General features: G+C 37.8%; 1 protein-coding gene across 6 annotated transcripts in view; it reads right to left on the reverse strand.

Annotated features, from left to right (window-relative positions):
• Positions 1–14,624, reverse strand: part of MARK1 (microtubule affinity regulating kinase 1) — a 78,523-nt gene that overhangs the window by 23,005 nt on the left and 40,894 nt on the right. For all 6 annotated transcript variants that reach the window (XM_066618835.1, XM_066618816.1, XM_066618810.1 and 3 more), the window contains exons 3-9: positions 14,334–14,387; positions 10,212–10,260; positions 8,772–8,837; positions 7,013–7,083; positions 6,236–6,292; positions 4,430–4,666; positions 4,223–4,342 (exon numbers count right to left, since the gene is read on the reverse strand). In XM_066618835.1, the coding sequence (XP_066474932.1) occupies positions 4,223–4,342; positions 4,430–4,666; positions 6,236–6,292; positions 7,013–7,083; positions 8,772–8,837; positions 10,212–10,260; positions 14,334–14,387 (654 nt within the window). The remainder of the gene's footprint in view (positions 1–4,222; positions 4,343–4,429; positions 4,667–6,235; positions 6,293–7,012; positions 7,084–8,771; positions 8,838–10,211; positions 10,261–14,333; positions 14,388–14,624) is intronic.

Here is a 14,624-nt window from a genome sequence, read left to right on the forward strand (position 1 = left end):
CCACCCATCATTTTTGAGGATATTAAACAGTTGGGCAAGTGTGGGGGGGGGGAGTAGATAACTCCTTCAGATACTGTGGAGACAAGACATTCAGGGCTCCATAAGTCAAAAATCTAGCATCTTGAATTGTGCACAGAAACAAACCAATGCAGTGATTCCCAATTTTTTTAGCACCAGGATCCACTTTTACACTCTATCAGAACCCATCTAGCTTTACCAGACCAAAAAAACAGTCTCACCTTACCTGCTGCTCAGGTCAGTTTTATGTGAATTAACAGTGCTGCCTGATTCCAACAGTTGCTAATGAAAAACAGATTGGGGAAGTAATATCTCTGGCATACCAGGGGCATTCCACAAACCCAACCACAGTATTCAAAATATGTTCAATGAGCTGAAATTAACATGCCAATAAAGCTTGTGACAAAGATAATATTTCTTGTGGGAAATGCACAAAATGAACCTTCTGGTGCTATTTTAGGTAACAAATATCAATCAATACCATGATTAGGATAAATTAGACAAGAGTGCTCAGATAGATGCATCAGCTTTTTCAAGTCACTTAGTTCTATACACCATTCCCATATATAAAAAGCCACACAATTACTGAAAAGCATTTTTGCAACAGTGCTCACTCTCACAGACAATTGCCCACTGTTTCATTAGAAGTCCAGAGCAGTCTGTCTTTTCTATAGCATTCATGCACTCTGCTTTGAACACAATGTCCTGGCGGCAACCCATTTTTCAACTAGCAGCAGCAAATTCTTATAAGGCTGTTAATACAATTCAGCAGAGATAGGACAAAACCGTATGGTGTTACAAATCACTTTCCAAAGTTCCTAAGTGTACTTGAGGCTTACCAGTAGAAAAAGTCATATTAAAAATTTTGATTTTGAAAAATCAAAATAATATATCTACACACTCTAGAGTAGCAGTTCGGTGGGTCTGTGGTCCACCAGTGGGTCACAATCCAATTTTTGGTGGTTTGTGAAACTGACAGCCTAATCTATGTGCACTATATGCATCAACCAACCCTATGTGCATCAAGGATCTAACAACCTGCTACTTGGGGAGGGGGAGCAGTGCTAGCCTCACCACCATTATAGCCACAGAGGCTTGAGAGGCTGCTAATTTTTTTTTAGGTGGGTCCCAATGCGAAAAAGTTTGGGAACCACTGCTCTAGAGAAGTATCAATGTAGGGCATATAATAGATTTTAAAACAAATTTTATTCATTGCCAAGTGCTAGGAACCTAAAGGAATAGTACGAATTCATCAGATATTTTTTTTTTGGTGCAAAATATAGCCTGGACTGTATACACTATGCTAAAGTCAAGCTTCTGTGCTAAGATGTTAAGACTATCATAGACACTTTATTATAACCCAAACAAGAATTACAGAAAGCCACAACCACTATACACTATGAAAATGAAGTGTAGAGATTGTATAAATCAGGGATGGCCAAACTGCAGTTTGTGAACCACCTGCGGCTCTTTGACATATAACATACAGATTGCAGAAATGTTGGCTGAGCTCTTTCCTGTATCACAATTAATATAAAAGGTAAATAAACAATTTTCAAGCTTTATAATTATTTACCAGGTATAAACTGAGAGTCCACTAAATAAAAAACATTTAGTTTAACATTTGTGTGAGTAAATATATTTAAGAATTTAAATGCTGATTTCAATGCTAGATTTGACTCACAGCCAAGATGGAGACTCACTAGATCTCTACTAGCAGTAAATGACCTGATAACTGAAGCAATGTCTGTGTCAAAGAAATATTACAAGACTATAATTTTGTAAGGTAGCATCTGATTACATTATACCTAATTTTATTGGTTTATATGTTTTCCTCCATGTTTTGATCAGATATTTACTAAGACAAATAAATATTAAAAAATAGCTATTTTACCCCTTTTACTCTGGGATTTTTGAAATGATACAAATTAACCATTAAAAAACTATGTACATGAATAACTATTGTTATTGGCCTTGGGTGCCCTTCGGGGAGAAAGGCGGAATACAAATCTAATAAATAAATACGAATAAATAAATAGTGTATGCATATTTCTTAATATTTATATAAAACTGTTGTAACAAAATACACACGTAACAATAAAAATGTGAGTAATATTTGTTCATGTTTTGTGGCTCTCAAACATTTGAAGTTTATCGTACATGGGTCTTAAGACAAGTTTGGCACCTGTGATATAAATAATTCTTTCTCTACTTTCTATGGAGAAAGGTAAGCCAGATACTGAAATCTTGCTGACTACTTACCCCCTGCTCTAGCTTCTATGATTTCATCAAATACTGGACACACCCTTTGGTCTTTCTCCACAGCCTTAAGGGATAGAAGCAGGCAGTCTTATGCATGTCCACTGAGAAGTTCCACTATGCTCAGTGGGGTTCACTTGCACTCCCAGGAAAGTGTGGTTAGGACTTCAGCTTAAATCACACAAATTCTCAAAATAATAAATTTTGCTTCTATCGCTGATTGTTACCCTTGTGTTATGCACAGCTGCATCCTTTGGACTTATCATTTTTAAGTTTGTTGTATGAACATTAATGTCCTCCTTGACCTCTCAAGCACCTAATTACTATAGACAGGAACCTAACAATGAGCATACACATCACTGAAGTAGAAACTACTCATACCCATATTCTACTGGCAACCAGACAAAGAATTATCTGGCACACAGTCACAGTTGATCAGGGGTATATTTCCTAGCTAGTTCTCAAGTTCTGTGTCAGAAAGTGATTAAATGAGATTAATTTGGTGGAACCATCTCCAGCTACAAACACAGACCTATGAAGATGAAAGAAAGGTCACTGGTGACTAATACACATTATCCTTCTAGACCCATTTTATCATCTGCTGTACTTTTACTGGGTATTAACAAGCAATAAATCTTTCCTGGATGTGAAGCTCAGATACCAAGACGACCAGATACTTTAACTTGCTAAAATTGCTATGTAACTAAAATACGTTTCACTAAAGTTCATTCACTCATGTCAAAACAGCAAGTAAATTCTCATATGGAAATAGCTTCTTTTAAAACTAAAATCTTTTTAAAATGCCTTAAAAATAAAATCAGGCAATTAGACTGCTTGATGAGTCTGAATTACTTAGAATTCAACTGATTAGTTATCAAACTTGGGCTTGGAGAACACTCAGAATTGTCACACTTTTCTTATGTGTGCACACGCACACATATAGAGTTTAATTACACATAACTGACAAATATTTTAGAATAAAGTAATTTTTTGCTGAATCTTAACCACCTACCACATGATATGACTGTTTGAGGGGAAAAAACACGGTTACATAAAAACAGATAGCCTGTCATTCCCTGAGATTCTGAAGAGGCTTTATCATCCTTGTATGCACAAAACAGTAAGCACCTGTGAAGTATATTTCACAATACTTAGCATTACCTTTTTCATCTTGCTTTGCTTCAACCCTAATAACCTATTTGTTTAAATATACAGTGGGTCCAGCCTATCTGCAGGGGTTTGGTTCTGGGACTTCAGGAAGGCACCAAAAATGTGGATGCTCAAACCCACAGATAAAAATGGTGCAAAATTGCATAAATTGTGTTACAAGGAGAGAGTTCTGTGAAATGGCGAAAGGCTACAGAAGGGGTAATTTTTTGCAGGGTATGTGGAATTTTTTTTTCCAAAATACATGTTTGATCTGTGGTTGATTAAGTCTGCGGATATGGGATCCATGGATATAGTGGGCCCACTGTATGCTATTTATGTTTCATCAGACTATTATCATGTTAAGAGTCTGTAAACCCCAATGACAAACTAAGGCTGTCCCCAGATTAAAGAAATCTGCAGTATGAGTTTTGATTAATCCAACTCAAGGAAGTGTGTATAAATCTGCATTTGAATAAAGCACTACTTATGAAGAATCCATGCAGAGGGCACTGTTTTGTAGGAACCAAAAGGCAACCAGCATTTAGATAGTCATGTGCATCATCTGTAGCAACTGGGCACTGCTTCCCAAATTAGCAAAAGTCCCTTAATGTATGTTCAACACACATGTTATATAAACCATTTCTTCAACACTGTACATTTCATTGAGAATTTCTTAAAGATGTGAAGTTGCTCTCAGCAGCATTATAAGGACTTGGGTATCAGAAAGAAATATAGGAACAAGCTATTCTTGTTTGAAATTATTCCACTGAAGTTGAAGAAAGAAAAGTTTACTTACTTCCAAGCTCCCTCTTTTTATTGGATTTAATACAAGTAGTTTTTTCAGTAAATTTTCACAGTCTGTGGACATATAGAATGGTATCCGGTACTTCCCTCGTAATACTCGTTCTCTCAGTTCCTTTAGAAAAACCAACAAAGAAGAAAATCTACTATTGAGACTAAAAGTTTGAGAACTATCCTTTGCTATTTCAAATATTATCTGTACCTTTAAATTCTGACCATCAAATGGCAATGATCCACTGACTAGAGTGTAAAGAATAACTCCGAGGCTCCAGACATCCACTTCTGGGCCATCATATTTCTTTCCTTGAAAGAGTTCAGGAGCAGCATATGGAGGGCTTCCACAAAAAGTGTCCAATTTGTTGCCAATAGTAAATTCATTACTAAAACCAAAATCTGCAATTTTAATATTCATGTCTCCATCAAGAAGAAGGTTTTCTGCCTAAAGGGCAAACACAGATAATTTTAAAGCTACATCAATATATAAAAACTTAATCACATCTTTAGGAAGTTTTTTACTCTAAAGAATAAATGCTTTGTTATGCATTATAACACAACAAGCATCAAACAATATCAAAAACTCAGAACACCTAAAACATGTATTGTATTGTGCTTGAAGTGCAGCAATCTACAATTATCTACATTTAGGCTGAGGACTAGAATTTTAATCTCATTTGAATTTTGTAGGATTTTCTCTTAGCTGATAACATGAACACAATCTTGAATCCTGCTGCTACTAGTGAGACTTTTGCAGAACACTTCAAGTGTAAAAAAAAAGCGTTTTCTTTTTGAGAAAGTGAACGACAACTTATCTTTCTATTAGGGATTGGTGGGAGAAAAGTATAACACTAAAAACTTCTCTTTCTAGGAATTCAAATAGCAGACCTTATAACAAAAATACATCTAGTGATCCCTATACAAAATAGAACCTGACTTAATTGCACATTCTTTAGTATTATCATTCTATCTTCATTATACTGTACTATAAAAAGCCAGATCTTTGGAACAGCCTACAATCTTATATTGTTAAAAATATTCATTGTTCCAGAGTCAGAGTATGAAGCTAAAAAGTCTTTTCAGTTAATCTCACTGTGTTTCAATCACAGAGTATTTATCAGCAGATCCTCACAGTGACCAACACCTCAAAAGAATCATACAGGTAGGTCCACAGGCAGATGCAGAAGGTTAGCTTTCGAAGCAAGAACTAAGACATTGAACAAGACGCAGTGAATGATAGGGAAAGCTGGGGCAGAGATTTAATGAATCACTTTGCTGAAAGAGAAACATGAATTTGACAGTGACTTTTTTTGGAATCAACTACAGTGGAGAAGACCCTGCAGCTCAGATGGCCAGGAAGGTAGATGTTACAGAAGAAGAGAATCGCCAAGAGAAAAGCTTTTGCAGCAGATGCAGAAAATGCATGTTAGGCTTTGGAGAAGCTCACACACACACTATGGCTCTCTTCTACAGTAAATTTACAGGGAACCAAAGGGTGGCATCTCAATAAGTGCTTCTGCTATTGGGAGCTTCCTCTGTGAGTGGGAGGAAAGTCCCTGTTCATGGAAGAGGTCCTTGTGCAAACAGAAGGGATCCTTGAATGAGCAGAACGCTCCTGCTTGCAGAGGGAGTTCCCAACAGTAGAACTGCTAAATTACTTTAAAAGCTAACTACACTCACCCCTATGTGCAAGCTTGGCCATCAACAGACAGTTATGAATAGTAATTTCATTTCAGTTAATTTCTGTCTGAAAAACAGTGATCTCCTACATACCCCAAAGAAACAAAAATTTGAAGAGAAGAGCAAACTTATTTCAAAGTGACAGGCAAAGTTATGGTTTGCAGCACCTAAGTAAGAGACAGGCACAGACAACCTACTGCATACCAGGAGATACAGCTGGGTTTGTTGGTGCTAAATACACCTAGCACCAAAGTCTTAGTTTAAAAATATTTATACATCTAATTGCTCTGTTCCAGCATAATTTCAAACCTTGAATGAAGAGATATGAACATACCTTAAGATCACGATGAACAATACACTTTTGATGACAGTACTGCACAGCAGACACAATCTGAAATATAATCATCAATAAGAACAAATATACACGAAAAAGAGAAACAAAATTTGGCATTTCTATAGAGTTCAAAGCACTACAATGACCCTGCATTTGTGCAGCAACCCTGCGTTTGTGCAGCAATTTAGCTTTGGGTATCCTAATACAGACTAAGATGTGGTTTGGTGGCAGCATGATAATAGTCAAATTCAGCAGTATACACGAAACAATAGCTCATCTGCAGAAGAAATTTGTCTAGCTGTCCCATTTTCCTTTAGCTGTCACACAACTGTAAGAATAAGCCCTGGTTTGAAAATGTGAGTCACGATCATGGATGTCATATTTTTAAGCATGCCACTTCAGTGCACATTCTAACTCCCATTTCACAACTGCAACAAGCACATGCACATGGAAGATGTAGACCAGGTGCAGATCTCCAATTCAGTGTATTTCAAATGAACTCTTCTGTGCTGAATAAGATACTTAGCTTCTCCAAGAGTAAATGGTTGCTTGGCTGATTTTTTACAGGTATATGCTATTTTTAAAAATTTGGAAATATTTTCAAAACAGCTTAACTACCATATACTACCTAGGGACTAAAAATATGTTTCATTTTCAGAACTCCTGTCACTCCCATGCTCAGTTCTCAATGCTAGAACACATTTCACTTGAAGGCACAAAGTTTCAAGCTCTCTTTATAACATCAATACTAGTAGAGAACACTTATTACATACGTACCTGTCTAAATTTTGCACGTGCCTCTTTCTCTTTCATTCTTCCATGTGCAACCAAGTAGTCAAACACTTCTCCTAAAACAAAAAGAATAAAATTGTATTGTACAAGATTCACCTACAGTGGCTGACAAGTTTCTGGAGATCTTTTAATTACTATTTAAAATTATGTAATAAAAAATTAAGTAATAAAATGAAAAATTTTCATTTCCCCCTTTTTAAATTGCCTTATACTGCCTCTGACAGTGAGCCCTTAAGTTCCAAAGATTGATAGCTAATGGCATGTCAGTTGTGATGCTATTTTATCCAAAGTAGTCATAAAATCAGTGTTAAGGTTACACTATTGCTAGAGAAAGTATGATCATGTAAGGCTTTATTAATAAGCAGGGCAACAAATACCTCTGCAGGTGTTACCTGATGATTGAGTAAACTGGCCCTCAGTCTTACTGACTTAATTCCCTTCTAACAGCACTTCTTCAGAAAAAAAAATATCAGTCTTACCTTAGAAAACAAATTTCCACAATACTTACTTGACACCAAAGTATTTTTAAGTAGCCTGCCAGTCTACAAATACACATATTAGCCATTTGTGAAATGATGATTGCTTGACAGAAATAAAGGAACTGCTCCTTTATTTAGTTTCCTTTATTTACCATTTAGTTTCCCTAAATGGTAGGGAAGGTGACTGGGAGGTGGCTAATTACAAGTCTGATCTGTCATGTTCTCAACTTGAGGAAACTTGCCTTATGCAATAGAGTTGGAGCTCAATCCTATCCAACTTTCCAGCACTGATGCAAACAGGTCAACAGGACTTGCTGTGCATTCAGCAGTTGGGGGGGGGTAGTCAAAGAGGCCTCCTCCAGGTAAGGAAACATTTGTTTCCTTACCTTGGAGCTGAATTTTGTACTGTCCAGATGTACTCTCTATATCAGCCCTGTAAGTACTGTTCGAATTTGTAGCTCAATCTTTTAGCTGCTATGCTACACCAGCTCTCTCTATGATTGAATGCTTCTTCTTCACTCTCCAGGTTACTAAAGGAACAGTGAAAAATGGGTGCTGATCAACAGTTCCTCATCCAACAGACCAGGCAAAATTTCAGCCTCAACAAATTCATCTTACCAAAAAGCTCTAGCACTGGACAGGAACTCTACCACTGGATAGGATTCTTCAACTCATGGGCTCCCTAGGACCACCGCTTCTACGCAATTAGCAACTTCTATACCAAACCTATTGAAATTAAGCTTAACCATTTTGAATAGCCTGAAAGCCCATTAACCTGAATTAACCAGATGAAATGTAGTCTGAGTTACAGAAGAGGAGAAAGTAAACCTGTGTCTGGACAGTACTACTCCATGCTGCAGACACAAGTTCACTTGAGAAAATGCTCCCCATACGATAAACAGTTCTACACACAGAGGACTAGCATGTCAGAGAAAAGGCCAAGCTAGAACACTTCTCCCTGACATACTTACATTTCTATATGCATGGAACTATTTTATATGGAGGAACATTAAATTGAGGAGGGTCCCAACTGCAGATCAAAATGTACAGTTCAGTCAAGGATATAACACTTTATTTGCTGTTCTGACAACTAGGTTGTAGAGTATATGCACAGATAAAGCAGTCTACATCAACATAAGAGACTCAAGTCCTCCAGTTCAGCCTAAGGTTTCACACAAGAAGAAGTGCTGTGCTAGCTGTACTTTCACCTTCAAATTCCTACACTTTAAACTTATCTACAGAAATAGAATTAAACATTCACTTACCTCCACTGGCATATTCCATTACTAAGTACAATGTTTTCTCTGTTTCAATAACTTCAAATAATTTAACTGAAAGATAAAAGAACAATAGGTTGCCTTAACTTGAACAGTAAAGAAAACATTACAGAGAGCCAATTATGTTATTTCTTAAACTAATGAATCTTAGCCATGCTGGAAATAAAAGGAAATCCAAGCTGAAATCTGTGCATAAAATTCTTAAACAAAAACTACCCGCTGGACAAGATTAGAAATGAAGCAGATTTTGATTCAACTAACAGAGTTTAAATGTCTGTGAAAGATAACGGAACTATTAAAGTACGAGAGGATCGTGCCCATCAGATATATTAACAAACTGGTTCCTGTCTTGAAAAGTTTACATAAGCCAACAAGAGCTACGCATGTTTGAAAAGTAGCACACTCAGCTGGCAGAGGGAGGGGAAAGGGCATTCCCTGTACGCAACAATGTGTATACCTTGTATGCAACAAGCCCTCTGGCCGATTCAGGAACAATAACTGTCTCTGGAACAAAACTGTTCTGCCTTCCTCAGCCAGAAGAATTGTCATCACAAAGTAGGGCTCTAAAGGTGGGGGAAACTAAAGCAGAAAGGGGAAGTTACACACTTGGCAAACCTGGCACTCATTCACAGGTCTCTATTTTTCACAACAAACTGGTACTAACTAAACCTGATCTTTAAATCAGGTTGTTAAGGGCTGTTGTTATAAATTTGTCTTTTACTGTGTGCTATGTATTTTATCCATGTATTTTATCTTGTTTTAATGGTTTTAACTGTTTTGCATTTTTAATCTTTATCTGCTGTTTTGTATTTTTAACCTGATTGTTAGCCGCCTTGGGTGCCATTCGGGGAGAAAAGCAGAATATAAATCGAATGAATGAATGAATGAATGAATGAATGAAGCTTTGTTAGATCAGCATCACATTTTCCCACACAAATACCATAAATCAAGTCATTGCTGAAGTCAAACCACAAAATATAGCATAAAGCCACACGATAAATATTCAAAGGGTACCTCTAAATTGGTTTGCTGGGTTGCTAGATCATACTATCTTAACAGGTTCTTCATGAAAAGCTGAAAAACCAATTTGAAGGCAAACTGGCCCCTAAGAAGAGCAACTAAGGGAACTGCAAAGCCCACATCCCCTACTGGTTATCTTATTCTTCTCCTAGGTGGGAATATATAAAGGATGTGTCTAACTAGTTTATTTCTTAGATCTAAAGAAACCATTCAGATAGCTCTATTTGGGAAAATAAAAGTTTCACAGAAACTAAGAAACAATTTCCTAAAAACTAGAAGTGTTTGACATCCACTGGAGACTCGATCACGATATAATAATTGACAGCCTAGATATAAAGTTTAAAAAAATACAAATCAAAATAAATTCTTACTGTATGACTCAGCAAAAAAAATTGCAAAAATCCTTACCAATATTAGGGTGATTCAAGATCTTCATTATTCGTACTTCTCGGAACAACTGTTAAAAAAATAAGACTACTTTACTTAAGGTGGTTTTTATACAGGGATATCCTTACATAAAAGAACTCATGGGTGTTGCAAAAGGTATTTAAAGAATAAAATCTTCCCTTCCCTGGTCTGGTCAGACTAAAACGAATCCTAACTAGCTCTTGTTATCAGACCAAGAAGTGCAATCCATTCACCACAGGAAAAGTAAAAAAAGTCTCAGGGAGGAAGTGAAAAAATAAAAAAAGTCTCCCAGTCAGTGCTGGCACAAGCCCTCCCAATATCTGAGACAGCATCCTAAATGCTGCCCCTTTTATCGGATGATGTGCCAGCCTCTGCCACTTTCCAATGTTCTCGCTCAGCATTTTCCTCCCCACCATGTTTCTAATTCCCCTCTAGCCCCCTCTTCCTTTTCCAACCCAGGGAGTAGGAGGAGGAACAGTGGAGGCAAGCAGACAGAGATGGGTGCTTCCCACCAAGCCGCTGCCTGAGGCAACCACTTCAGTTGGCTTCATGGATGGGCCAGCCCTGCTCTCAGTTTATTCTCCAGTCAACTCTTCTTCAAAACAGCCTTCTTCCTTATGGACAGAGAAGACACTTGAGTATCCAGGGCACTAGATGGCAACGATTAAGATGTTAAAGAAGGTTGAACAACCACCTCTTCGCCATCAAACATGGTCTACTGTAGTAAGATGTCTGTCTAGAAATATTGTTAGTGTGTACACCCATAGGAGAAGAAAGGTAGCACCATCATCAGTGTAGCTGCCTCTCAACTGAAGCGAATGAGGCAGGCAGTGGGGTGCACACAGGCAGCAGAGGGGGAAGTTGAATCACTACTACCACATCCACTTCCTCTAAACTAGAGGTGGTGGGGGAGCACCAAAATTTTGGTGGTACTTCAGGTACCATTTCCCCTTGGACAGGACCTGTCCTCCCACACTCAGCAACCAAAAGTTGCTGAAAATAGAGTGCTCTGATTGGCAATGTGTTTTTTAAATATATGTTCTCAGTATTAAAAATTGTATCATTACAGAGCTAAATTTTGGAGACTGTAAGACATAGTGAACAGAGAAAGCCTTCAGTAATGGGCAAAGCTTCATATTATAGATAATACCTGCCTCAAAATAATTTGCAAATATTCAATAAACATATCAGAGATACAGCCACAAAACAAAGTTCTAGTCATAACGTCAACCAACATTAATTTAAAGCTATTAAAGGCATTCTGGTACAGCATTGTAAAGGGTGGCCAAAAAGTCCCTATGCATGAGATTGTGTCCTCTGTTAATTATCCAAATAATAATGAAAAAGATTTGGGATTGAAGCCAGTTAAAGCCTGACGTGTTAATGAGTTATCCAATAGTGACTGGGCCACTTGTGAGGTTGCTTGCAAGGCTCTTTTGCAGTGATTTCCCACCACTGAATCAAGATGAAGAGTATTTTTTTTTCAGGTGAATGTGTTATTACCTTAGTAATCTATCCAGAAATGTTTATTTTCGGTGCAAAAAAAAAAATCCACAGTCTTATGAGGAAGTTGAGTAGCATCCTCCTCATGCTGTGATACAGGCAGTGATTTCAGAAAATCAAACAGGGCCATATTATTTCAGTAAAAGTGTCAATCACGCCGCTTATCTGAATATGTTTTAGAAGTGGTTTGTTCTATAACTTTGTGAAAAAGGTCTCAAGGCAACAGATGGTCCACCAGCACATTATGCGCTCCCAGTTAGAGAATCTCTTGATAACAAACTCAGCAAGCAATGGATTGGACATGGATCTCAAATGGTGTAGCCTCCTCAAAGTTCAGATTTAACAACCTGGAACAAATTGCTTTGGGACACTGTAAAAGAGACAGCTTCTCGAACACCACCTAACTGTTAAAAAAACCTAAAAACATCTATCAGGGACTGCTTTAACAACATCCAATCAATACAGATGTTCAGAAGAACATGGGGGAAAAATTAAAATTTGTACAGCAAGTGGAGGTGAGCATATGGGTACCTTCTAACTAGCATGCATAGGGACTTTGTGGCCACCCTGTATAAACACTCTAGCAGTCCAAAATGCTGTAAAAAATGCATCACCATACTCTGACATCATACCTCTCTATAAATGGCACCAGAATCAACCCCAGGGGACAGCTTTTATGGAGTGAGAGGCTTCATGCAGGAAGAAGAATTCCCTCAGATATACAGAGCCCTGTTGGTTTACACAGCTATACATTGGTTTTAGAAGCTAAGAGACAGTCAACACAACTGAAAAAGGACAGGTGCTGTACACTCCTGCATCCTATCCCTTAAAGAGACTTGCAGATCATTACATGACAGTTGCTGTTTCTTAATACTTTTCAAGGGCAATTGCCAAAAAGCACATGGCAGAAAAAACTACTTAAGGTCACAAAGGCAAGAATGATGGTAGTTCAAACCACACTATCCAGAAAGAAGAAAGGACTAGCATACAAACAGACAATGTCACTCTCTCTCTCCCTCCCCTAGTCCAAACCTTGACTCCAAAGATGAGATATTCAGGGATACGGACTGATATACTCCATCAGACACAATGTTATCCTTATTAGGGTGCAATCCTAACCCCTTAATGTCAGTGCTGGAAAGCACTGACATAAGGACAATGCAGCTCTGAGGTAAGGGAACAAACATTCCCTTACTTTGAGGAGGCCTCCGTGAGTAACACCCAACTGCAAGATGCAGCACACATCCCATTGGCACTGCTATGCCAGTGCTGGAAAGCACTGACATAAGGGGTTAGGACTGCACCCTTACTTACATACTACTGCACCAAAACAAAACTCCAACAGTCAAGAAAATTAAGCCACAGACCAAACATCACACAAATCACCTCAAAACATACTAATGTGGTAAGTTCCAAAGGATGCTCAACAGTCAGTGATCAACCCCATGAGTTTTACTAATACATCAAAAAAAAATCAATACCACCATATAGGTAGCTCAAGTACTATCAACAACATGCAACAGAGGATTTTGGTCAAACTACAGGCAAACCCAAAGATAATTCTTAGGTCCCTTCAGCACAAAGAGCAAACTGCAAGTCCACAGTAGGTCTCACTGATACACATACATGTCATAGTCTGTTCATTTCACAGGAGAAAGATTCTTGTGGAACCTGCATACACTTAGCCCTTTTGGCCAACCTACAATACACTTTACTGGAAATGTCCCAGTTCTAGAGGCTAAGGCCGTGTCTCAAAAAGCTTTGATGCAACAAAGTCAACCAAATTATTCTTGCCTCCCAGTTCTACCTTACATTTGAGATGAAAGCATGCCTCCTTCATGATCTAATGCACCTAAAACTGCACCTAAAACTATTTTCCATACCATTTAGCAATTTATTTAATCCATTTTTTCTTGCCTTCATAACCCTCCCCCCCCCCCAAAAAAAAAAAACCTCCAGGATGCTTAGGGTGACTAAGGTATCATAAAATATATACAGGTTGAGACTAATTATTCGCTTAGGTTCTGTTCCAAGCACTCACATAGATAAAAAAAAACAAAACAGCACTATAGCAAATCAATTTAAAAAACAAATTGAAGTTTGTGATTGAAACTTCATTGATTGAAAAACAGCCTTGCTGACCTTTAGACTCTAAGATAAGAGTCATTAAGAAGACAATCCATCAGCACTTCACTCAGCCCCTCCCTTCACCAATGCAAAATGATCACTTCTCTTTCACTGGGGGAAGGGAGGGGTCTGCAGGAGAGAGGAGGATTGATGGATTGTTAGCCTGCTGCCCTCTCTCTCTCTCTCTCATTAAGGAGGCTGTTGTTAAAGGAATGTTCAGTTTTTAAAAGTGATTTTAAAGGGATGCATTTTTCCCCTTCTCCAGGGATCAGCACATTCTTTCTCATTTGCAGGGGCCATTCCTGTTGAGTCAAATCCGTGTATAAAAAATCCGTGTATAAACAGGCTGGACCTGTATACACAATAAAATATCATGAAATGGCAAAAGATTCCTGCAAAGCAAGAATAATAAGATCGCCCTCTATGGAAGCAAATAATTTTTTATTCAGGATTCCATACACCAAATTGTTAAGGTACATTACAAATTCTTACCTTTTGCAAACTGGTGGGATTTAGCTGGGTTTTGTCTATTATTTTCACAGCAACCTGTGGATAGAAGCAAATAACTCACTCATCTCTTTAAAAAGTTTTGGTGACAAGTATATGTTTTTAGACAGACATTGTGAGAGTTTACAATTCTTTGAGTTTAAAATATTTGAGTATTAAGGATACATTTTAACAAACAGTGCAGCACTAGTACATATAGTCTGATAACAAAGAAACTATACAGGGAATCCCCTTTATAAGTGTCAGGGACTTGAGAACTTCTTTACAGCAAAAGAA

Source organism: Tiliqua scincoides, chromosome 1 (assembly GCF_035046505.1).
Source record: "Tiliqua scincoides isolate rTilSci1 chromosome 1, rTilSci1.hap2, whole genome shotgun sequence".
NCBI classification, from domain to species: domain Eukaryota; kingdom Metazoa; phylum Chordata; class Lepidosauria; order Squamata; family Scincidae; genus Tiliqua; species Tiliqua scincoides.